We start from the raw sequence: 27,830 nt of genomic DNA on the forward strand, positions 1-27,830 counted from the left end.
GAGAGGGTATATGTGTATGTGAAAAAGATAAAGACAGAGAGAGGAAAAAGAAGAGAGAAAGGAGAGAAGAGAGAGGAGAGAGAAAAGAAGAGAGGAGAGGAGAGGGAGAGATGCTTTTTAATGATAATACATAATAGGCAAAGTGGCTATTTATTTTATATCACATACTGATTTGGATAACATTCCATCTCACATAAAACAACCAGTGGATTGTTTAATGCCATCACTTCCTCTCCCACACATTAGGAAAAAAGTGTAGACAATAAAATTTTAAGGGATCATTTCCATAGGCCCCATATAGAAAATTAATCATTGTTCCTCCCCGCTCCTTTTTTTCACCCTTCATATTCTGGTCTGTTTCTTAAATGGCATTTCATTATTATAAACCTGATAAGGCACTATATGACAAGCACTGTTTTTCATACTGGGGATAAAAATTTAAAAAAAAAATACTGATACTAGGAAATTTCATCAAAATGAAATTAACAAAAAAACTCTTTTCTTCAAAAAACCAGAAAAGAACATTTATAAATCATTTTTTTTCTTTGAGGTAAGGCCCATAGCTCTCAAATTCAGTGAATTGGAGGAATTCTCATCTCACCTCACCATGTGGTATATTGACTTGCCAGGAGCATAGTCACATAAATTTACTTTATCTTCTTTAGAGTGTATTGAAGGAAAAAAAATAATTATAATGCACCAAGTACTGTGCTTTCTTACTTCTTTTCCTTTTTATTCTTTAAGTATGATATTTCTCCAAGGAATACTTTTCTTTCCCCTTTTTATACTCATTCTCTCAAATAATCATGTTATGAAATCTATATTTCCATGTTCAGATTTTATCACTTTTTTCCTATTTCCTACTAAGCAACACTGCCAATTTCATATCTCATTACAACATCAAAGATAACCTGTTGAAAAAAAAATAAATTCATCTTCCTACCTGCTACATAGCCCTTCCAGACTACCATCATCATTAATGATTACTTTCATCATTCCTCTCCCTCAGGCTTCTAAATTTGAGATCATTTGGGAAATAACATATAAAATCATACTAGAAATAGCTGAACTTTGAATTAGGAGACCTGGATTCTCAATCTAGCTATCATAAACTAGCTATATGTTGGTGAGCAAAACATTTAACCTTCCTATTAAGTTGTTTATTTCTTTATCTGTAAAATGAAATGAATTGATTTCTTTCTGTCTAAATAAGAAATTTTCCTACTATTCTTTGGGGTCCTTCCCCAGCACATCCAATCATTCTTTAAGTCCTGGTGATTTATACATTGTGATGCTTCTATGATTTGACTTTTCTTCTCTCAAATAACTGTTACTATTATAGTGTTGTAAACTTCCAAATATTTGAAGAGAGCTATCTTCTTAAGACTAAATTTTCTCTTCTTCAGATTAAATAGCATGATATTGTTTATATGTATCAAATTCAATAATATATGTAAAGCAATTTTCATGGCACATACTTATATGTAAAATGGGTTTCAGTATAATCACAGTATGGCATTTTACCATTTCTTCATCTTTGCTCCTTTTCAGTCTCAAAACTGACCAGGGAATTCATTGTGTTCCCAATTCTCTGCTAGAGGTTTCTGATAAGAGTTGCCATAGTGGAAATTCCAGAATATTAGAACATTCCATTTTTGGTTCACCCACAAATGCCAGTTATAAAAGGCATTGTAGAATGCAGTAAAAATAAAGCCTGAGTTGGAAAATGCATCAGGTAGAAAAACATATTTGGAATTGAAGACTCCATCCACTATCAACTACAATGCTGGACAATGAAATTATTGATTTAGGTTCAACTGTAACTGAAATACTATGGCTTTTCTCCTCCATACCATTCAAATGAGAAAAACAAATATATGGAGAACGTTTTCTTTTTTGCTTCTCCCAAAAACCTGGATTTTATGTCCATGGAATTTGGTAATAAAACTAATAAGCTGGTAATATCTAAAGTAAGATTTTATATATTTACATATTTATCATGAAGTTTACAAATAACATTCTGAATATACTATATTAGACTTATTTTCCCCACCAGACACATCTAAACATAAGCCAAATCTAGTTTTTCAGTAGTGCTAAATGAGGAATATTAATGTATAAGAGTGCAAGATATCATGGAGAAATTATTAGAAGAAAATGCAGAATGAAAACACTTAATTTTTAGAAAGTTTTTGGCAGTGTAGGGAATTTCTTCTACCCATAAAAGATCATAACCAGTGAATGTGACTTAAGTGCTGCCTGAGCTGGTTAGAAGGTTAAATAACTTGTCCATGGCCACATGTCTAATTAGGATCACAGACAAATTTTAAACTAGGACTTTTGGAGTCCAAGTTTGCATTCTAGCTACTAAATCACTGCACTTTTTCAGAAGGAACACATACTTCTTCAGGAAGAATACACAGATATATCAATCTCAAGAGTGCTTTACAAGTAATTCCATCAGTCATTTTCTATCTTTGGAATTGTCGTCATTCTCAATGAATTCTTTATATGGAAATTTATCTTAAAAGCAAGAATACAGAATGTTCTTTCCTTCCTTTCCTTCAAAAATATTTACCTATGTTCTCAATGTCACAAAAGTCCTTGCCACACATTCCTCGAAGGACTTGTTCTTCATGAGTATGAAAAGCATATCTAGATATTTGAATGAGTTTGGAAAAAACTTTGGAAAAGGTTGTTTAAGCTGCCGCTTTTCTGAAATCAGAACTAAACGTTCTTATAGCTCTAAGCAGTGCAATCTCCTAATGGGGAAATGTTGGTTTGTCTATTTGCATATGGATAGTTTTTACATGTGGGATGCCTCATACCCATTACTGTATATATGCTTATACCAGTACTCGGTATACTCAGTACTTAGTATTCAGTGGAGTACCAAGTGGTAGGAAGTGGAGTCAAGAAGATCAAGTTCAACTCCTCTCTCAAATGCTTATTAACTATGTGACCTTATAAGTTATAACCTGTTTACCTAAGTTTCCTCATCTGCAAAATGAACTAGAGAAGGAAATGACAAAGCACTCCAGTATCTTTGTCAATAAAACTCCGAAATAAGTTCATTCAGTTAGACATGTTTAGAAAAATAAAAAATAAAAACTTAATTACTTTGTAAATTGCATCTATTATAAGGGAACTTCTATGGGATTTCTATAGAAATTGTTTCTTCCCTTGAAAAGAGAAGTATTTTGAGCACAAAATAAATTCCCAGTTTTTCATTAACAACCTAGTCTTATAAATAACTTTAGAAGAACTCAAGCACAGAAAAAGTTCAGCTTTATTAGTTTCTTCCCCAGTTTTCTAAAATTCCTTTTTTCCCTCCTTCATTTCTTCCTTCCTCCCTCCCTTCTTTCCATTTTTACTTCTAATGCAAATGATAGGTGAAAGATTTGAAATGATACTCAATCCTTTTTACATGTCTCTCGGCTTTTAGCACACTATAAAAAACAGTACTGTACTCAAAATTCCCCTGTACTGCTTTTCCATAGCAGCCAGCAAAATCCTATACTAGTTTTTTTCCTGACAATATGTTACCTTAGTTTAAATTCTCTGAGTCTCTCTTTCAATAACTGAACAAAAATTATATTTATCTCTGATGATATATCTTTAACAAAAGTTTGTTTCTTAGCATATTAACAAAAAACAGATTGATAAAAATGTAAAGTATGAAAAACAATTTTTATTTATCCATACTTGGTCTTCTCAAAAATGTTACTTTGTCTTCTCCACCATGTACTGATTTCTTTTTGAAGGCAGTAAGATCTTATGATTACCTTATTCTGCATCAAATGATGTGCTACTATTTTAATGTACATTTTAGAATTGGAATCTTACTGAACTGTTGCAATGTAGTAGACATATTTAACAAATATGATTGCTGGCAAGACCAAATTATATTTTTTTTAATTCTTGCAAAAATTATAAGAATTAGAAATAACCTCAAAAAGGCAGTATTTATATCATAATTTGTATAAAAGGGGGAAATAGTTTATCTAGCAAAGATAGTGACAAAGAATTATTACACAGAATAATTCTCGATATGGATTTAATTATATATCATTGTATATAGATCATAAAGTTCAATACTTTTATTAAAAGAAAAAGTTTCCAAATATGGAACATAGAAGATAAATACAAGGATGAATAACAATTTGAAAAGTCAAACACAGAAGAAATAATATCACACCCAAAAATGAATGCTATATACACAACCACAGAAAACTGACACCTGGTTTTTCACTATTATTGGAGAGGACCCTGGTTTCTGAAAAGCTATTTATCAGAGAATAGACTCTATCAAACTAGAAAAACTTTAAGTATAATTCCAATGGCAGATTATGTCTTCTATTGAAAAACCAGCTCTTGTAATAGAAGATAGTTGAAAACCAAAAGATAGGATACTAGGTGTGTTTTCACACAAAGAGTGAGGAAGAAAAAGACATATATATATATAGATATATATCATTTAACTGATTACAGATCTATAATATCATTGACAGAAATTATCAATATGAGAAAATAAAACAAAAGTCAGATTTAATAGAATTAGAGAATACTAAAATTAGGTATTATGTGTGTATATACAAATATGTTTGTATATATGCATATGTATATGTGCATACATATAAATATATAAACACATGCATATACATATATGTGTGTATATTAACATGAATATATTGTCTGAAATTACTCAAAATTTATTGTGAAATAATGCATTTCACTAGAAGCAGTTTGGAAGAATACATCACCATCTGTGATGAATAAGCTCATATTTTCCATCTCCTATCATTTCGTTAAAGAAAAAAACACAATAAATCTTCATTACTTACCTCTCTTATCATTTCTGACTACAGTTGTGGATTTATCTGAAGGGCAAGGGCACCGTCTTTCACACTTGACTGAGATCTGTTTTCCTAAGACACACGCTTGATACTCTAGCTTGCACTGTAATAAGAGAGAAAATGATTCCTTATAATGCAAACAGACTCAAATCATGAAATTTAAGTAAAGATGCTTTGGATCTTTATTTAACATCATGTTAGGCAAACACACAATCTGAAAATATGTATATATCTCTAAATAGAAAGCATAAATATTACTTTAAAATGTTCTACTGATGCCTTAACTGCTAGCAGGAACTGTAGCTTACCAATTGCCTGAAAAGAGCTAGATACATCTATGAGGAAGTCATATAAACTTGTGTAAATTGTTCTTAAATTGACTGCTCTTAAATAGCCAAACAATATTTTTTTCTTAAATTAAGTTTAGTTATTCTTAATATTATACTGATTTGATTCCACCTTGAGATTAGAAAGGATACAGATAAGGATAGACAATATATTTGTGCAGTTTTGTCACAAATAGACACATTCTAATTTGTATTATATTTATTTGTGTACATATATTATCTGCTTTACAACATCTAGTGATTTGGATGAATTCTTATTCTTCTTGATGGTTGTGGTGATGTTGCACAAAAATTATAATGAGACCATGTACCCCTTCCCATTTCTAACTGGAGTGCTTATATATGTGCTGTTTTTTCTCTAAATGGAATAAAATCTTCTTCAGAGCAAGGATGGTTTTGTTTCCTTGTTTTCATATCCCAAGTTCATAACAAGGTACCTGCCACATAGAAAATACTTAATTGTTTTTCCCATTAAATTTTCACATTTAAAGAGACATTCATCATGTCTAGTTTCCTCATCTTATGGAAGGGGAAATAGATCTAGAGAGATTAAGGAACTTGTTCACTGTGATGATAACAAGCTATTCAGAGGCATCTATATAATAAGAAGCTAAGCCTCAACCCCCAGTTCAGTGATCTTTCACTTTACTGGGCCTAATGTCTTACACATAGTAGATGCTTACAAGTACTGAATAAAAGAATGGATAACTATTTAGTTAATCTATGAAATTATATATTACCAATCTTTCCTCACATAGCCTAATATGAACCTGGGTGGGCCTCTAAACACATAGGTGCAAATGTGAGTGTGCAAAAACAGAATCACATACTGGACCACTTCATAGCATTCATACTATAAATATGCATACATTTAAAAGTTCAAAGATTTTAATAAAATTTTAACAAATAATTTAAAAATCAAAGGTTTTAAGAATTCATATAATTTGTAATATGGGAGTACTAATCCAAAAATAATTAAAATGTGATATAGAGGAAAGAATGGTCTATTTGGAATCAGAAACACTTGCTTCTGAGTTCATATTTTATTTATTTGGAAAAATTATTTTGCTTATCTGAACATCAACCTCCTTATGTTTAAAACAAGAGAATGCTGTTATTTGAAAGAGTTAGCCTTTTACTAATTGTTTTAAAATTCTATAGACTTCTTCAAGAAACTCTCAAAACAGCCAGATAATATTAAAGTATTTTTTTATATAACTATTGGCACAGTTAGTTAACTGCCTATTGAAAAAGACAATATGCTTTAAAGAGTGATGGAATCAGAAGAAACCTAGGTCAGCTCTTGCCTCTAACATGTAATGATCTGTAAAATCCATAGTAAATTACTTAACCTTTCTAATACTCAATTTCTCCAATTCTCAATGGAGATTGACATACTTATAAATGTACCTCATAAGGTTGCTAGGAAGATCAAATAAGATAATGTATGTAAAGTGCTTTGTAACTCTTAAAGTGCTATATAAATGTGATTTAACAGTATAAGCAGGGTGCTAGATTGAGTAATATAGAAGTTCTTTGTTATTTATCACAGAAGACCATTAAGATCCTTCAGAAGGTAATCATTTTTTTGTTGTTGTTCTTAGACTGGTTCTCAGTCTGGTGAAAATGTTTCCAGAGGGAAAACAGACAGCACAAAAGTAACAAGGGTCTAATATTTGAGCAACAAAATTTATAGGCAGATTGTTATCTCTTTCCCATAAACAATCATAAACACTTAAATTGTTTTCCCACATTCTTTATTACAAAAAATGTTACCAAAACAAAAATACTTTAACATTTTTTTTTAAAAATGTTTATTTTGTATAATATCTTCAGTACTAATAACCTAAAGTCCTTCCAAATTGAAGCATCTTATCCAACATCAAAGTACTTTGTATAGTTGAGATGTTTACTGGGAATGGTAATGCTTGTTACATATCTCCCCATATACTTCGCAAACCATTTGGCACTTTGTGAAGATGTCTGATCAGATTATAAGGATATATAATTTGTAGCTGCAGGATTTATTGCCAGATCAGATTGACTGGCTCACTAATGAAATACTTTTGGCCTTATTAGCAGAGTGTTCTGTGTAACCAAATGAGCCTCCTTCTTCAGTCTATACACTTATCTATACGATAAGGAATTTCAATTGTGGAAAATTCTCAATTATAAAAATTCAAATTAAGTTCTTAGATACCCAACTATTTTTTTTCTTAAACACCATCCCATAGTTAGTAAATCAGTGAATCTCTTCTTTCTACTTATATTTGGGGGGAAGTTTGTTATCAGAAATGAGGTTATGGAATTCTTCACAGAAATGTAATTTAAGATAGATTTCAGAGGATGGATAAGAACTCTGGCAGGAAGAAAATTCCATCTAAGACAAAGGGAATGGAACAAGAAGAGGGGAATGTTGTACACAGATACAAAATAGTGCTATATGAAAAGCAGTAGTCAAGTCTGAGGATGTGAGTTCAAATTCTGTATATGGTCTTCATTTTGTCCTCGTTGGCAAGTATCAATCTCCTTGAGCCTATCCTTACTAATTTGTAAAAATGAAGGGACTGGCCTGTATTTCTTCTCAGGTCCCTTCAAACTCTGGAGCTATGGTGAAATGATCCTAAGCTCATAGCATGTTCCAAAGATCAACAAAGCATTCCTGGAAGGGAACAGTATAACATAAACCTGGAAAGATAAAGACAGTGTGAGTTTGTAGGTGTTTAGCATTTTGATTTCATTCAAGAAACAACACAGAACAGTTGAAGATTATTTGGCAGAGGAGCAAAAATGATTAACTCCACACAAAAAAGAAGGGTATTCTAAAAAAAAAGCACTTAAAAATACTAGTTTGGAAGGAATGATGAGTGGAGGCAAAGAGACCTTGGATTATTGACACACAAGTAGAAATGAGGTCCTGTACTGTGATGCTGGCAGTGGTAACAATAAGAGAAATAAGTGGCTGATGTGACATGTCACAGAAGAAGTGACAGTAGTTGGATACAAGATTTAAAGTCAGAAGACCTGATGGTAAATCATATGCTTGTTGCTCATTACATGGGTGACTTTGGAAAGTAATTGCAACTCTTTAATTATCAATTTGCTCATCAGGCAAAGGAAGTAGTTGATGACAGTGACACTTGGCCTACCTTCTGAGAGCAAAGAAAGTATAAAATGATTTGTGTTTATGCAAACATTTATGGCAGCTCTTCTTGTAGTAGTAAAGAACTGGAAAATCATTATTATTATTTTAATCAAATGGGCATGGCTAAACAAATTATTGCTTTCAAATAGTATTTGTTGATAAATTAGATGATTCAATAGAATAAAAATTATGATATTAAACTAATTTACTTATTCGAGGCTGGATCACTACAATTACCAGAGAAATATTTTATGTCAGCTAGAAAAAAATCATATTCATATTATCAAAAAAAAGGATCAAGAATCTCAAGGAGAATTATGAAAGCAAGTGGATAGAAAGGTGATCTATCAGTATTAGATTACAAAGTAGTAATCACTAAAACATTTTGGTATTGATTTTTTTAAAAAGTCAAGTAATGAAAAAGATTAAGTTGAAAACATGCAAAAATAGTAGCACATATTTTAATTGGTAAATCCAAAAACTCTCAGATATTTGGCAAAGAACTCATAATCTGAACAAAATCACTGAGAAAATTCAATAGAAGTCTGGTAAAAATTAGGTTCAGACCAACAACTAATACCATATACCGAGGTAAGTATCAAAAGAATAAACAAAGCAGATACAAGAGATCACATAATAAAGAAATTAGAGGACTAAAGGAGAAATTATTTTCCAATCTAAAAAGCTTGGGGGGGGGAGGGAAACCATAGCTTTGAAAAAGTTTTACTCTGAATGGCCAAATTTTACTTCTACAAATGTATTAACAGATAATTCTCCTCATCTACGTAGGTTCCCAAATATAGACATGTCTTCCAAACTAGATGAGCTAAGATAGAACAAAATGAAGTAGATTATTTTTTGCATTCCATTAGGGAATTTCCTGATTGACTCTCATTCCTGGGTTATAGAGATTCATATTTCCATTCATCAGAGTTTTTTTTTTTAACTCTTCTTTTTGAATAATTATATTTTTAGTAAACAGAAAATTGTTTATGTTAGATGATCTCAATAAAAGATTTAAAATCATGGAACTTTTAAAAATGGTTTCCATTATTATTTATATTCTCCATAATCTATAAAACTAACATTTTTGCTGTTTTAATGTAACAGTACATTAAAATACACTAGAACTTGCATTCTATAGTACTTTTGGAAACTCCCGCTAATACAATTTGAGTCATTTAATTATATCACAAAGTCATATATATCACAGAACCATTATTTTCAAATTAATAAAAAATCTTTAATGGGTTAAGAAAAAAATATGATTGCTTCTTTGAGGGAGAAAAACATCTAAGGCATACACATCACATTCTATGGAAGAAAAGATGTTTTAGTATTCTACAGATATTTTTCTGAAGAAAAGTATACACATATCTAGTATATATGTATTTATATACATGCACACATATATCATTTTATATGTGTGCATGAGTATGCATTTGTGTTCTAAAATAATGTTATTTCTAAGACTCAACATTACTTTTAGAAAAAAATACTTCAAAAGAACTCATCTTTTAGAAGGCCACTATTATCATTCTAATGTAAGAAATGTATCATTTCTAAATTTGTAATAGTGTGCTTTCTTTACAATTCAATTCCACGACTTGCTCTGTGGGGATTGCTTTGTAAATTAAGCAAGCTTGATTTGCTGGTTTCAATCAGCTTATGCACTAGTGAATAATTTAACTCAGTTTCATAATATATAATGGTGTAGAATGAGCCAAATACCAAATTGGATTATAGATATCTGTAGAGTATTATTTTTGGTTGTTGTCTGTTCATCAAAGACCTTTTGGAACATAAAACTCTTGATTGGTCACTCAACAGACATGGTTTATTTGAAGGAAGAGGGCAGCAACCAGGGGAAAAAATGAAATAAATTTTACATTTGATTTGGTAGTTTTTATTTTGGAGTAGAAGAACAAGTAGAAATAAAAGGTTACTTGGTATGTCTCAGAACAGGGTATTTTGAACATGCTAAGGTTCACCTCAATGGAGAAAGTCACTAAAAAACACCCCACATATTCATAATAAAAGTAAGCCAATTACTTTTATTGAATTACACTGACTAAACAATTAGAAATTCTTTCATAAAAATCCTAAATTAAATTTTAATGATGATTTGGGGGTTCAAATGTAATTTTACTTATTTTATACCTGATTAATGATTTTTAAGTATTTTATAACTTTGCATGTGTGTAACATAAGATTTTATGTGATATACAATGTATTAGTAAAAGTAGAAGCAAATTCTCAATCTCTTAAAAACCAACCAGGGTTGAAATTTAATAGCTAAATAAACCAAAATTAATTTTAAAATGTGTGAATAAATTAATTTTTTCAAGTATGTTATGTTCATATTTAATCAAATATCCCAAGTAGTCATTGTTTGGGTCCAGAGAGACTCAGAGTGACTATCAATAGCAATCTTTACTGTTTGACCCAGAAATTCTGGGTCTATCCCTCCCAGAGCTAGTTCTCTTTCCTTCCTTCTTTCCTTCCTTCTTTCTTTCCTTCCTTCCTTCCTTCCTTCCTTCCTTCCTTCCTTCCTTCCTTCCTTCCTTCCTTTCTTCCTTCCTTTATTTCATTTTTTAATTCTTTTATTTATTTATTTATTGCTTTATTCATTCATTCATTTACTTGCTTCCTTTTTTATTTGTTTGTTTAATTTATTGGAACTAGGTTAAAGGGTCCATTCTTTGCCTCAATTGCTACCTAATTTTAATCACTGAATGTGTGTAGCTTTATTCAAACAGACCTGTTGAAGACCTTAACTTAAAAAGGTCAAAGTCTCTTTTTGCATCCAAGGCCATCTTCAGTTTTCTTGATCTCTATCTGGCCACTGGACCTATATGGCTCTAGAGAGGAAAGTGAGGGAGATGACCCTCACTTTGCATAGCCCTCCCTCAATTAAATACAGTTCACTTGCATCAACACCCTGATGTCATGGTCCTCTTCAAGGACAAAAGATAAACAATATATCAAAAGAGAAACCTATTTATCAAAAAACCAAACCAAACCAACAAAACAACAACCAAAGAAAAAACAAAGAAAAAATAACTTTGAGATAATATTTAATACACACTCATAAAATAATTAAAGATAATAAGCATTGCTATTAGTGTTTTGGAGAATAATCTGAAGTAAGCCATGAAATTGTTTTGATTTTAAAATGACAAATATGAAAAGTTTAAATAACACATGAAAAAATAAATCAAAGTAAAGAAAACAGCATACATATTGACTGTGGCTACATACAAAGGGTATTTCTTTGCAAAAAGACTACTCATGACAACCAAAGTGGAAAGCAAATGCTAGATACTTTGTATTATATATATTGCTATCACATGAAAATATACTGTTTTGTATACAAATTTAGTATGCTAATATTTTTGTAATATAACTTATTTATAAGTCAAGCAGTCATGCTTTATGAACAGATCTCTTTTCTTCAATAAGTTTTTTTTTTCCTTGCCTACTTTCTTCTTCATGCCCACAACCCTTATTCCCATTTCCCTTGGTGATCTTTCTTTAGCACAATTAAATTAAACCATTTACTGACATGCTAATTTACATTTCCATGTCATCTTTTATTTTTGTATTTTTACAGTGAAATTGCCCTTTCAGTGAAAGAGATGGTATTTTACAACCTAAATACTTGTCCCTTTTGAGAATATTTCCACAAGACATATTTGCAAAATATTCTTTAAGCTTTTATACATAACAGAACTGAGCATACATCAAATGTTCCCTCAGCGTATAATCAAAGTAATGCATCAACTTCCTGTAATCAAGAGACTATCTGAACTCTATTTACCTGTATCTTACTCTAGGAAAATATAAAATCTTTGGGAAAATTCCTTTCAAGAACTATTAGGATACATTAAAATTCTACTTTTTGATGCAATATGATTTTGAAATTACACCTGCTGATTGCATTACTAATTAATCAAGTTCAATTTACTTAATTATCACAAAGTTGAAATATTTATAAAGTTATATGTGAACTAAAATATCACATAAAGGGCATGCTCATTAGTCTTTAATTATATAAAAAAATGCAAATACCATACTAAAAGACATGGCTAATCCATCCTTGATTATCTAAATGTCTGAGTATTGAAAACATTTAAACTTAGTTTTAATGTGAATATTAAGTCTGCAAGCTGACTTGTGTCAGAGTTTTCATTGTTCATTTGGCAAATGTATATTATGGCTCAAGTACTAGGAGCACAAAAAAAATTAATAGATTTAATGAAATCAATAGAGATTCTAATTGGTCATGAAAACTTTACTATCAAAATACTAAAACCATGGAATACTGGTATAGAAGAGACAAAATTCCTTATTACTAAATGTAAATTGAGTAGAAGTGTGGGGGAAAACCAGATTTCCTGAGTAGTCTCATTTCAATTTAATACTCATTATGAGGTTATGCAATGGATAGAAAATGTTAGACTTGTAGAAAGAACAGAAATAATTGAATTCGAATTATTTAGGCCTTTGTGAGCTTTCACATTCTGACAAAAGATCTTAATCTCTCTAAACTCTAGGGTTTTTGTTTTGTTTCTGTTTTTTTTTTTTTTTTTTTTTTTTTTTACTCTTTAAAACACGGATAATAAAATTGAATACTTCACAGGGTTGATATAAGGATCTAATAGAAAATACATGGGAAATGCTTTGTGGATGATATTGCCTTAGGGCTACAGATACAAATACAATGAAACTGTTCTTGCCCTCAGTAAGTTAATGTTAGATTTGGGTTGCATAATATAATATGCCTAAAGATAAACAAACACAATATATAAACAAAGTAATGTGAAGAAATTTAGGAGGCAATATAACAAACAAATTGGGAGGATCAATAAAGATTTCATATAGGTCATTCCAAGGCTTTTGATTAATCAATCTTGTTACTTTAAAGGAAGCTCAGGATAGGCTAGAATGGGTAGAGTTGAAAAAGTGGTCTCTTCCATATTGCTCAAAATTCATCAAGCTTTGTCATTCTGCTTATAAAGGATGTAGAACAAAGGAACCATTTGTCATCACGAATAGAAGAATACTATTATCTACCCATTCCCTATTTAATTTATCCTGAGCCTATCAGAGTCACATAAAGAAGTAATAAAGCCAGTGACATAAGAAGACTGCCAGGTCTAGACATGGATTTTCTGCTTAGTTTGGAGAAGCACTGAAAGTAACAGAGGCTCTGCAGGGTATGGCATTGTACATTAAAAAGCTGAAAAGAAAAAAAAAAAACATGGACAGCATGCATTGAAAAATGATAATTGGGAAAAACATGACAGCAATTTTCCAGTCCTTAGTCTGACTGTGGCAACTTTTATCTGCGTAAAAATAGGCAGATGAACAAAGAAAATATCATTCTGACTACTGGGAAATATTAAATTTCAAATCATATGCATTTTTCTCTTTTTTTCAGTCATCAGAATTTGCCTAAAACATATAAAATATATTTTCTATAATATGTGAAATATCTCTCCATATATATTAAAAGATCTGAGTACATGATTTTAATAATGTGTAGAATTCTCCATGTGCAAAGTCTCCACCAATTTAAATCTACAATTCATTTTTAAGAGAGTACTGAGGGAGAATTTAAGTGACATACACATACATAACTTACATATGTTAGATGAAAGGCACAAACCCACATTTTTCTGAAGTCAAAGCTATTTTCTATTCACTATTTCATTGCTGCTATCTCATAACATATCACTTTCTGTATTATGGAGGATATATGTTGCATAATTCAGATAATTAGTGGAGACTACTTAATAGTGTAAAAAGTAGTGGGGTAGAACCAAGATATGAGAGAAAATCCAGAAGAGAAAATTCAGGACATGCTTGAGCTCTTCCATTTTCCCTCAAAAATTACATGAAACAAAGTCTGTCAATAGTGTGATAGAATTAAACCACCCTCTATCTTAAGATAGACTGGAAAAACTTCAAGAAAGGTCAGTCTCACTGGGGTGAAAAGGGTGTTCAGCCCTGCCTGGATAGACTCTGGGAAACCCAGTGAGAGGGTCTTAATCACAACAAAGCCACAACTAAGACTGTCAGTGCTGGCTCCATAGAGGAGTAAATCAGTGGGGCAGTTTTCAGTCCCAACTCAGAAGGCAAACTCTGGGAAACCAAGCTGTTTCCTGAACAGAGCACCCAAAGCTACACCCTGCAGACACAAACCAAGGCTCAGAGCTGCACAGGAAAATTGGGACAGTGACCCCTTTACTCCAAGAGCAGAGTTCAACCATAAAAAAAGAATTGTCAAAATAAAAGGAAAGAAAATAAGCAAGAAACAGGAAAAGAAGCAAAACAAAAACACAAACAAGAACAGAATATCCACAGAAGAAATCTCAAAAAATGAAATAAATTTGCTTCAAGACCAAAGAAATTTCTTGGAAGTGCTCATAAAAGATATTAAAAGGCAAATAAAGAAATAGAAGAAGAAATGAGAAAGGAAATGAGAAAGCAAATGAGAGATATGCATGTGAGTCAGCAACTTAGAAAAAGAAAGAAAAGTATTGTCTGAAGAAAACTTTTTAAACAGTAGAATTAACCAAATGGAAAAAGACATACAAAAGCTAACTGAAGAAAATTACACATCAAAAACTAGAACAGAGCAAATGGAAGCTAATAATTTTGTGAGACAGCAAGAATCAAATGAAAAAAATTGGTAAAATGGAAGAAAATGTGAAATACCTCATTAGAAAATAGGCAATCTGAAAAATAGATCCAAAATAGAAAATCTAAAAATCATTGGCCTACCTGAAGGCTATGAGGAAAAAGAAGGCTATGAATATCATTCTACAAGAGATCCTTAAGGAAAATTGCACCAGTATTCTAGAAACAGAGTGGGAAATATTGATGAAAAGAATCCATCTATTACCTTCAGAAAGAGTTCCCACAAGGAAAACCCCAAGGAACTATTGTTGCAAAATTCCAAAATTACAATATCAAGCAAACACAACTGCAAGCTGCCAGACAAAAACAATTCAAATACCAAGGACCAACAGTCAGGATTAGCCAATATCTGAAAGCTTCTGCAATAAAGTATCTGACAGCATGGAATACCATATTCTGGAAGGCAAAGGGCCTAGGGTTATAACCAAGAATTAACTACCCAGTGGGATTCAGCATCATCTTTCAGGAGAAGCAATGGATCTTGCAATGATATAAGATACTTTTGATCATTTATATTGAAAAATCAGAATAAACAGAAAATTCAATCTACAAACACAAGACTCAAGAAGAACATAGAAAGGTAAATGGGAAATATATGTGTGTGTGTGTGTGTGTGTGTGTGTGTGTATACATACATATGTATATATATATACATGTGTATTTAAAAGTTACACTGTTGACATCCCTACATGGAAAAACTATAAAATATAAATCTTGAGAAAAGTATCTGTCACTGGGGCAAATATAGGGTATATTACATGGACTGAGAGTTTGGTTGTGAATGGATTCTGATGTGAGAACATTAAAGAAAAAGACATTAAGGGAAGGAAAAAGGTCTATAATGGAAAGGATGCAAAAGACTTATTACAATCAAGGAAAAGAAGTGAAGGGGATGAGCACTGCCTGAAACTTGATCTTATCTGAGGGATGACTCTAAGAAGGAATAACTTAATCATTCATTTTGATATATTTATCTAACCCTATAAAGAAGTGGGAAGAGAAAAAGGAAAAGAAAAGAGAGGGACAGTATAAAAGAGCGGGAAGAAATACAAGGAAAATTAGAAAAGAGGGGAATGATTGATAGAAGATAAGTGGGTGGGATAAAAAACATTACTAAGACAAAGGGAGAGGGTGGTAGGATATAAGCCACTGGGCAGGGTGGATTAAAAAACACTAATAAGAGAAGAGGGAGAGGTGATAGGAGATATACCACTGGGTTGGGTGAGTAAAAAAACAACATATCATTAAGGACAGGGTAGAAAGAACAAAAGTACATACAGAGGAGAAAATAGAATGGAGGGAAATACAGAGTTAGTAATCATAGCCATGAATGTGAATGGGATGAACTTTCCCATAAAATGGAAAGAAATAGTAAAGTGGATTAAAAAATATAATCCTACAATATGTTGTTTGTAAGAAACACATTTGACACAGAGAGACACATACAGAGTATAGGTAAAAGACTGGAACAGAATTTATTATGATTCAGCTGAAGCATAAAAGCAAGCAAAAAAACAAAAACAGTGGTAGCAATTCTGATCTCAGATAAAGCAAAAACAAAAATAGAACTAATTAAAAGAGATAAGGAAGGAAAGTACATCTTAATAAAGGGTATTTTAAATAATGAAGTAGCAGCAATCGTGTATATGCACTAAGTGGTAGAGCAGACAAAACCCTAGAGAAGATTTTAAGCCATTTATAGAAAGGCTCTGATCAAAATGGATGACAAAAATACTCTCTGCCCATTCACATGATCCCCCTTTTCTTTCATTTGAAATCCACTTAGTTTAACATCTGCTGAAATTTTCACTCAGACCTCTCAGTGCAGTCTTTAGGTAGAAATGGAGGGGTACAAGCAGCTCACTTTTTCAGCATTCAGTAATCCTAGAGTTGGACAACCAATAAGCCTAACTGATAATATTTTCTTTTCTTTTCCTCCAATAGTTAAGATTTGTCACACAGAAGCAAAGTCTTAAGTGGGTGGCTGAGCTTGGGATCCTAGAACATATATGTTCTGTATTCTTTTGCAGTTCTAAGTAAAGTAACTGAGAAGTAATACTGGAAATTTCTAAGATAAACCTGGACCTAGCCTTGTCACCCATTTCTCATTTTCCTCAAGGATACACACACACACACACACACACACTACACAATTACACAATCCTGGAGTGTGGCAGAATAAACCTTCTGACCATCAGTGTTTGACTCTTTTGCTTTTCTAGATACTAAAGCTGAATACAATCGGTGGAATTGTTCTTTGGTGGGTTTGCCTGTCCTGTAGGTATTTAAACTAAGACAGGTTAACTAATCAATATTTGATAAGTACCCACTATAAAAACACAAAAAAGGGGTAAAACATAATTCCTGTCTTAAAGGAAGTTATCATCCAATGAACACTTCTTGGGATATTATGGTGAGGCTTTCTTTCAAGTGAAGGTTGAGCTAGATAGCAACCCAGGGTCTTCCTGATTCTCAGGTTTGGTGAGCATGTTCCTGGGTTATCCTTTCCTTCAGTTTTGAATTGGAACCAGGATCTTCCCAATCCTGCAATCCTGAGAGATTAGGGAAACCAGGGATTTAAGTCCTCTAGAAAAATATATAAAGATAGGGATCCTCCCTAAAGAAATCATAAAAAATGGAAAAGGATCCACCTGTACAAAAATGTTTGTAGCTACTTTCTCTGTGGTGGCAAAGAATCAGAAATTGAGGGAACATCCATCATTTGGGGAATGGTTGAATAAACTATGGCATAAAAAATTAATGGAAAACTATTGCTCTATAAGAAAAAATGAGCAAGCTAATTTCAGAAAAACCTAGAGATTTAGATGAACTGATGGGAAAGGAAGTGAGCAGAATCAGAACATTGTATAGAGCAACAACAACATTGTGTATAATAATCAACTTTGCAAATCTGTTCTCAACAATGCAATGATTTAAGACAATTACAAAAGTCTCATATCTGTATACAGAGAAAGAACTATGGTGTCTGAAATTTTTGCAGAATTTTTTGGTTTATCTATTTTTCATAGTTTTTCCCTTTTGTTCAGATTCTTTCAAAAATGACTAACATGGAAATATATTGATGTGAGTATATGTATAACCTATATCTGATTAATTGCTATCATAAAGAAGGATAATGAGGGAGAGAGGGAAAAAATGGAAATCAAAATATTATAAAAGTAAATTTTGAAAATGAATTTTTTTTAAAAAAGAAATAAAAAGATTAGGATCCTGGTCTCTGAACCTTGTCTCTTCCTAAACAAACTTTCTTTCTTCCTCCTCAGAAATATTCCTTAAGTAAATGTTATATTTTCAAGCATTTTGCTAGATTTTATAATATGAAAATAAATCAGTAGTCATTAACCAAACAATCTGTTTCCATATACTTCATATCCAATGTCATATTATGATGTTGGGTTGCTACCACAACCCAGTTCTCTGAAAAGAAAGAACAAGTAAACACCTACTTTGTAGATTAATTACACGAACAAAGGCTAAATATGATGTTTTGATTTGTCAAACAGAACTGTCAAAAATGTTTGTTTCTTTAGTTTCCTGAACATTAACTGCCTTCCCCCATGGTCATTTCAAAGGGAAAAGCAATTTCTTGATATCTACATATAACCTATTCATACATTCTTTCTGCAAACATCTAAAAAATATCTACAATGTTAAAAAGCAGTGAATTGAGAGCCTGGGGATAAAAAATAAACAATCAAACAATTTCTTTCTTCAAGAGATTATTGGGAGGAAACAACATATAAAAAGATAAATCAAGCAACCCTCTTTCCCATGACTTCCTGAATAGCAATAATGTGGTTTTTTTCTCCCCTTTTCCTTGGTAGCTTATCAATTTTATTGTTATATTTAGAAAATCATCACAAAACATTCTTTTGAGTGAGAAGTATGTGATAAGAAAGGAGGAATTTGCAGCCACACATTTTCCATGGCTAATATGATTATCACAGAAATTCTTTGAAATTCACTCCTTGCTGCTTTTCCAATGTAAGCTCTCAAATGGATTTTGCCAGAAGACTACAGTAACCAATAAGGGAGTTTCATTAGGAGTACACTTGGTGCTGTCTTCAACCTGAGGCAAACACTGCTAAGTAAAAATTGGAAATATGCAATCATCTCAAGAGGCACACATCAACATAGAGTCTGGAAAGATTAAGGGTTGAGTAACTTCTGAAAATATTAGAATATTGAAATGATTGAAAGAATTCATAGGATTCATATTACCAAACTCATAATTTATTTTCTTCTCAATTACTTTGCATTAGAATAATCTTTGCATAGTTTTTCTTGCATATTTTCATTGTATTCTGTTTCTAATATTCAACATTCTCTTTCCCGCTTCTTTGCTTTTGTCTAATTGAGTTTACCCTGAAGAATTATATCAAATAGAAGTATGAACATTCAGAAAATTTACTCTCTGTTTTGAAGTTATAAGAAACCTCACAGAAAGAAACAGCTTAAAGCTATGCATTAATCATCAAACATGGCTGAAAAGTTCAACATCATTAGGCACTAATACTCTGCTATGGCCACATAAAAGAGAAAATAATTTTCTGTGTCTAGGGAGTTCTCTGCAAACTTCCTTGATCACTGAGTTATATTGTTCTTGCTGAACTCCTAAAAAAACTTACTGTCTGTGCCTCTGCTGAGGGGAAAGAAAAGGAAAGGAAAGAGTATATGCCAGGCATTGTGCTAAGTATGCTACAAATATTATCTCATTTAAATCTCATAACAAAACTATCAGGTAGTTGCTATTATTCTCATTTTACCTGTGCTAAAGGGAAAGACCCTAGATATATGCTAAGTCCTGAGCTGTATTTAATTGAAGATATACATATATTATTTTCATTTAATGAGGAAATTGAGAAAAAAATGTTTAAATGACTTGCCTAAGTTCACACAATGAGGATTTGAGATCATAGTTGAACTCAGATCTTTCTTACTGCAAGCCCAGAACTCTCTCCATTGTACCACTTGTCTCTTTGGTACTTGTTGATGGTCTGATAAAGTTAGTTAATTATCTTTTCTTTTCTTAACTAACCACAAACACCTTCTTGCCAGGAGTCTATAATATGCCTTTTAAATAGTCAAAAATTGGAATACTTTTCTAATAACTGAGCTTGTGCTATGCCCTTTGTGATAATAGTAATTCCTGACTATTTCCTTAGCCCCTGTAATTCAAGGGTCATGTTGAGGATGATTGACCAGAGTTTGGATATATAACTTTCTATTCATTTTTTTTCTCCACATTGGACTGTAAAAATGTAGAAATGAAATGCTTCCTTTTCTTGAGCAAATACTTAGGACTCTCCCTTGAGGAAGAGAGAGAAGAAGGGAGAGAAATTCCTAGTAATCTGTACCTTAAGCCCATTGTAATAAAACTTTGAGCTTTCCTAAGTGATACTGAATCTCTGGCTGCCATCTTATCTGCCTTATTTTTGTAAATCAGCTATCCTGAGACATAAATATTTCCAACTTTGGAGCCTACACATGAGTTTGATAACTTCTAGATGCTTGAGTTGGTATTGTTGCCCAGTAGGAAGTGCTTTCAATAACTATACCATTTCTCAAAGGAGAAGACCATGGACAATCCCATTCTGCATCTGAGATGACTGAAGTCAGGTTTAAATCATTATAAATAGTATGGGACTAAATTGGAAATGGTAGCAGAGACAAAACTGTCTTTCTCAATGAGAAAGATTCTAATCATGGAGATATATTACTAAGGGCTTGCTACTGTATGTCTCCTAGTCTTTTCTATTTTGAATGACTAGATGAACGAAAAAGCATTTATTATAAACTGTGCTAAACACTGAGCATGCAAAAAGAAAAGAAAGATAATTCCTGCTGTCAAGGAGCTCAATCCTAATAGGAACAAATAATAGTATTGTAGATTTCAGTTGTGAATCTGAAGTATATAGTTTCTATGCTTACAGTATAATAAAAATGTGGATTGTAATGCTTCTTTAATGCTACTTCCATGAATAAAACACTATTAGTTTCCAATGTTGAACCATTTCATGGTCCAAGGAATTTTCATTTCAGGATCTTCATTAGCTATTGCTAAGGAGGCAGGGCTGTAGTAACTGCAGAAGTTGTTCTACCACATAAGTTTAGACTATTTGTCTATTTCTTCTTTTGATTATAGCAATGGGATCCAGGATAAAAGCAGGTTAAGTGGTCTGGATGAGGTGGGAGAGGGATGGGGTAGGGGAGGGTTACCGCTTAGGCCTTTTTGCCTCAAGGTGGCTATGTCCATTGACAAAAAACCTCAAAGTTTTTTTGTTTTTTTAGAAAACCTTGTTCTTTTGGCTAAAATGACTAGTTTGACTCAATGATTGATTGGTTTTTGTCACAGAAAAAATACCAGTCTCATATCTGATTTCTATTTTGTACACTGAGAACTTATCTCAAAGGGAAAGACCACAGATAGAGGCTAAATCCTTAGCTATATCTAACTAAAGATATAAGTATTGATATAACATATAACCACATCTTGTTTTAGAGATTTTCTTAAGAATTATACTCTAGTTTGGGGGCATAATGAGGAAAAAAATATGAGGCAAGAGTGATTTCTTCTACTTCTTCTTTAAAGGGAAGCCAGAAGGGATAGAATTTGCCTTGCAGAACTTCTTTGGACTCCACACCCTTTTAACTTCCTCTTTAAGGACTTTTGCAGAAGAGGTGCTTAGTAAATATCTGTTGACTGATTCCAGTACTAAGAGAAAATTTGATTTCTACATATACAAAAGAACTAGTCAGTTCAATTAGAACCTTGATAATAATTCTGATGAAAAGTATAACCATTTCCTTGTATAAACAGAAACTTACATCACATGAAATCTTTTATAACTGAAATTTTAGTCTAGAAGTTCATTTAGGAATAGAGTTTCAGCACTGAAAGGAACCTAGGAAACAATCTAATATTTTCAGATTCACTCTCCAGAAAAAAAGATTTGTAAAATATTTACGAAAAAGCCCATTATCTTTTGCCATTTTGGATAATAATGTAAGGAGGCTACAATATGACAAAAATGATTATGGGTGTGTAAGGGGGAAAATCAATTTTTAACGACTTTGTTCTTCCTTTGGGAGAGATATTATGGTACAGTGTCTAGGATACTTTCAAAACGTGTGGATTCACTTTTCTCCTCAGATAATTACTATCTATATGATACGCAACATTAATTTGACAAATCACTCTGAGACTCAGTTAATCTCATATGTAAAATGGAGATAATAATAACAGCAGTATATAAGTCTTAGAGTTGCTTTTAGATGGGCCATATAACCAATAAGCCCAGTGATTTATCCAGTGCATTACTGAGGTTTTTTTTTTTTTTTTTCCTGCAAACATCCTATGAAAATGCTTCATTGTAGCATAGAAATAATACTGGCCATCACAAATGATAGGTCTTACCAAACTAGAAGGATTTCGATTGAAATGGCTAAATTTGGAGTGATTCATTAATGAAGAGATGGCCAAAAGGTGTTTTTTTTTCTTAATTAAGACACTAAAACTATTATCTATATAGGCACAAGTGGTTGTAATCTATTCCAGGAAAGGGTGAAGGAAATAAGGAATAGTGGGAGGAAAGAAGAGAGGGGAGAAAGAAAGAAGTACTTTGCATCTAAAGTGTAAATCACTTTACAAATATCTCATTTGATCTCCACAACCCTGGAATTAGCCCTGTGCTAATCACTTTGGAAATACTTCATTTGCTCACCACCAAGGCTGAGAAGTAGGCAATTATTATTAACCTCAATTAACACAGGAGGAAACTGAGGCCAAGAATGTTTAATTAATTTGGCCAAGATCATACAGCTAAGTGGTGGAAGTTGCCTTTAATCTCAAATTTTCCTGTTTCTAGGAATAGTACTTTATCCCACTTAGCTGCTCTTTAGTAGTAATATTTAAAGGCACAAGGGTGAAATGAGATAATTCTTATATTTTCATTAGCATTTCAAAATGAATGAGCTTGTATTATTTCACCATAAAAAGAAAACACTTTTCCTATGTCAGGGATATAATCTAGAGATCCCCTTAAAGTGATAAATCCTCCAGTTTTGAATTGCACATTAGAACAGTAAATAAAGATTTAAAAAGTAAACAAAGATTCATGGGCCATGGGAGATTTGTCCTAACACAAATCCTTCAGGGAAAAAAAAAAGTAATTTATTTTTATAACTTTTCCAATAATCTTACAATTCCTTTGATCATTGGAGTGAAACGGTCCCTTTTTGGTTCAAGAATCATTTAAATACATCTCCTTAGTGACAGCAGTCTGATATAGGGGATAGGCAAATCAGGTGACCTGAATTTACATCTTACCTTTATGGACTATTACATGTGTGAGTTTGGGCAAGTCATTTTACTTATGTTAGCTTTAATTTCCTCAAAGGTAAAACAAATATGGGAGCCAGAACAATACTTTTTGATTTCCTTTTCAATTCCAACTCTACATCTCTATGATTTTCAATATATAGTTTTTTCATTGTCTTCACCAAAGGAAATGCAAATATCTCCCTTTTTCCTATCTAGCTCCATCCTTCTCTCTTTGCCTTCCTCCCTCCCTTTTTTCCTTCTTTTCTTTCTTCCTCCCTTCCTTCCTTCCCTCTTCCCTTCCTCCCTCTCTCTTTCCTTCCTTCTCTTCTCTCTTTTTTTTTTTTTTTTTAAGAAGGAAGGGACATTTGCTCTGACATGCTAGAGCAGTACCAGAGAGCAAGGTCTGCCTGAATTCATAAGAAATCAATTGCAACAATTGTGAATGTCTGCATCTGAAAATCTTAAGTTTTAAAATCTAGAAATGTCATAATGTTGCAGATGACTCTTAACAGGGTAGAAATGAAACTGCTTGGAAAATCCTAGTCACAGAAATACATAAAATGTAGGATGTTTATTATTATGTTTAAGAAGCCATGAGCCTTAATGAATCTGATGTCAGAAATGCCTGAAATCAAATATCAATATCTTTCTGCCTCAGTTTCCTTATTAATAAAATTGTGATAACATTTTTTAATTGTGGTGAGATAGTTATAGTAATCAAATGAAGAATCTGTCTAAACAGTACTTTTCAAGCCTGAGAGCATTATGTAAATGATTAGTATCTTTGCTCTGCCAACTTTTGATTTAGAGTGAGATGGCACTGTGCCCACGGTGATCTTGACCTCCCAAAAAGGCAGCTTTTTTATTATACTTGAATCACCAATCTGTGTTTCATTAGGAAGCAAACTTCTGACAGGTTTCAAATCTGCCCTACTTATGAAAATTTAGTCCTGATTACCTTTGTTCTAGCTAATACATGTTCTCAGGCCTTGTCAAGATTACTGTCATTCCACAGGGCTGCAATGTCTCTGAATATTATTATGGATGATTTCCAGGGTGTCTTCCCTGTATAGTTGAAGTACTGTCTCTTATTGTAGCTCCTAAGTACAAGCCGCAAGGCCTTTTTATAATTTTATTAGCTTATAGTGTAGAACAAGTTTCCCAGAAGCTCAGAAATATTACCTGAATTCTGATAACAAAGCTCTTTAGTGAATCATTCAATCTTTGTAAGACCTTGTAAATTTTTCTAATATTCCCCACTTGGACATGTTTACAGCTCCACTCTTAATTGTTTTTAACTAATGCTTACATGTATTGGCCAGATTCACAAGTGGTTAGATGAACAGTCCATCAAGTGATCTGAGAGAGATACTATTGTCCAGGGGAGTAGAAGGAAGGTTTATGAGGTGAGCAGCAAGGTGGAAAGAGCTGGGTTGATGTTATCGGATAATTAGATTTTTTTTTATATATTCTCATGTGCATATACACACATATATTATTAGCAGACCGTATAAATCAGGTTTTTTTTTTTTTTATTTTTCGATACCTGTAGATACCTAAGAAACGTTAATAATACAGAGTAAACTGTAAAATGTGTTTGCAATTTTTTTTGGGGGGGCTGGTCTTAAGTAACATGTTTCATTAATAGGCAGTTTGTCACAGAATTTAGCTAGGGTTTACCAAAAAGAAGACAAAAGACTTTGGAATAAAGAAGTCAAGAAAAATTTTAGTGTAATTTGCAGAGAATATTGGGTTTTATGCAAATCGGCCTTGTTCTACACAAAAGGATAATTTTTTTTTAATCAGGGGGAATGGAGTATTTCTAGAGAAATTAGATATGTTCCAAAGAGGTAAAATAAGTAAAAGGATATAAAGAGGGAGAAGAATCCTTTCCTTGGTCAGGACACTGAAGAGTAGAAGAATGTGATGTCCTAACATTACCTACATAGTAATCATAGGAAATGAAACTTGACCTCTGGTGCTTTTTCTGCTATGACATGGCTATACAGAAATGTATACAGTATCAATAATAAAAAGTGTGAAGTAGAAATCTTAACCAAGAAAGGCAAGGTGAAAGTTGAGATGAATCTTCAAGGAATTCAGGGAACTAAGGAGTAGTTTGAATTGGATTACAAATAGTGAAAAGACAAGAGGAAGGGCTGATATATTGTATAAACTTGATGTCATTCAATATTTATTAAGTGTCTACTATGTTTCAAATACCAGTTTCAAGTAAGAGAAAAACTGAAAGTACCCAAAAATGGCAATCTAAATTAGTTCAGTAAAAACTGACAAAGGTAAAATTATTACTTCACAGTTTCTATAAACAAGCACAAAATGGCCGGATATATACCACTCTGACAAGTTGTAGAGTGAAAGATTCAGTTCTCCATGGCAGATTCACTACATGTTAAGGCAGTGAATGGTATTATAATTAAGATGGCAATCTTAGGTTGTATTAATGTAAGCATATGCTGCCTCATTATACTATATCAAGAATTTGTACTTAAAACTGGCTACCACTTTTCTGGGGTACATTGAAAACTGGAATGTTATCCCTTCCCAAACAAAGGGTAACCAGAGTAGTAAAAATGACTTAAAACAGTTTCAGAGAAGAACGAATCAAAAAAAAAAAAAATGAGAACGATTAGCCTGGTAGAAAAGACTTAAAAGGGACATAAGTATCTTAAGGGTTATCAGGTATAAAAGATATTAAATTTCTTTTAATTGGCCCCAAAGGGAAGTCCCAAAGAGCAGTACAAGGAAATACAAGAGAAAGAATTCAGCTCAAAAATATGGAACACTTCCATTGAATACAACTGTCCAAAGACAGTTCTTTCACTCACTATTGTATTCCTACAACAAGTAAAAGGAGAATCTCTACTCATTCTGAATCCTATAGAAGAATGTTTCTTAGTTATGGGTCAGAGTAGATGATTTTTACAGTCCCATACCTCTGAGATTCTATGACTCTGTAAAAAGAACACTGAATTAGAAGTTATTGAACTTGGGTTTAAATTCTAGACATTCTACTAATTTGGTATATGACCCCAAATAAATTGTTTATTCTTTTTTTTTTAGAGACTCATTTTTGAGTCTCACCCACCTCTGAGTCTCACCAATCTTACCCACAAAGTTAATCTCAATGCTCTCGAAGGTAACTTTCAACTAATTAAAAAAAAAAGTTTGAATTGAGGCTTCTGTCATTGCTTGAGTCCCTTTTTTTTGGGGGGGGAGGTGGAAGTTTATTTTGGTCTTTACTATGGTGCACTGCTCAAAGCTATTCATTACACAGTCCTTTCAGCATGCTAGAGGTCATTAAATTCACAGAATATTACAACTAGAAGGGACCACAGAATCATCTAGTCCAAAGGACTTTGGAAAACTTAAAAAAAAATCCTTAACTCTCTTGTTTGTGTAGAGAAAAACACATGTATGTAATTCATATATACATAAACTTACATACTAAACTTAAGGAACATATACTTAAACAATCTTTGACATTGACTTTTCAACAGGGTTTCCTAAAACAAAGCATGCTGTGGAGGAGTAAATGCCAAAATTTCTGCAGCAGATCACAATGCTCTTTATATTACATTTCTTTTAAGGGTTGGGTCTATGGAAGTGAATAAATAAGGAGAGGAGAAAAATAATTTTCAGAGTTTATAGCTTTGTTTTATTTTGTTTTGTTTTGAAGTATTAAGTTCTTTGATAATTACTTGGAGTTTTTAATTTTAGTTTTAGGCTTTTTTTTTTTTTTTACATTTCCAATAGATTAGTGAAAATGCTACATCTCTATGGATAATCCATTTACCTAGGGATTATAAGATATATTTTATGATGAATTTTTATGTTGACTATGAATGTTTACATTATGAAAAGAAAATTAATTATCATGTTGTTTCTTTTCCTTAGCCATTCATCTATTAAAATATTATTTTAAGGATAATTGATTTTTCTCAGAATGATGAAAAGTACTGCTAGTAGTAGTAATATTAGTAGATGTAGTAGCGATTAATTCAAGTTGTGCAGTTAAATCATACAATTTATGCAATACATCATGATAGAATATAAAAGTAAAAAAAAAAGTTATCAAGTACCTAATAAGATATGACCTTCTGGCTAAAATTTTAAATCAGAATCCTGCTTTTTTCTCCACAAACTGACACATGACAAATTCCTATACTATAAATGCAAATCTCAAAATATCTTAGCAAAGTCAAGTAATAAATTGTAGTGGATCCAGAGCATTGTCAGACTGAACTGTTTTCCACAATCATCCAGATGTAATATTGATAATATAAATTATAAAAAAAGTAATAGCTATTGCCATATCAAATACCTAGAACATTCAAAATAGATAGAATAACAACTATAAACACGTAGTAGGAAAAAAGAATCAAAGGCGTGGGGGAACTCTCTGATATCCTCAT

General features: G+C 32.2%; 1 protein-coding gene across 5 annotated transcripts in view; it reads right to left on the reverse strand.

Moving 5' to 3' along the window:
* SPOCK3 (SPARC (osteonectin), cwcv and kazal like domains proteoglycan 3) overlaps positions 1–27,830 on the reverse strand; it is a 653,697-nt gene that overhangs the window by 187,611 nt on the left and 438,256 nt on the right. For all 5 annotated transcript variants that reach the window (XM_031941447.1, XM_031941445.1, XM_031941446.1 and 2 more), the window contains one exon: positions 4,845–4,959. In XM_031941447.1, the coding sequence (XP_031797307.1) occupies positions 4,845–4,959 (115 nt within the window). The remainder of the gene's footprint in view (positions 1–4,844; positions 4,960–27,830) is intronic.

This window comes from Sarcophilus harrisii, chromosome 6 (assembly GCF_902635505.1).
Source record: "Sarcophilus harrisii chromosome 6, mSarHar1.11, whole genome shotgun sequence".
NCBI classification, from domain to species: domain Eukaryota; kingdom Metazoa; phylum Chordata; class Mammalia; order Dasyuromorphia; family Dasyuridae; genus Sarcophilus; species Sarcophilus harrisii.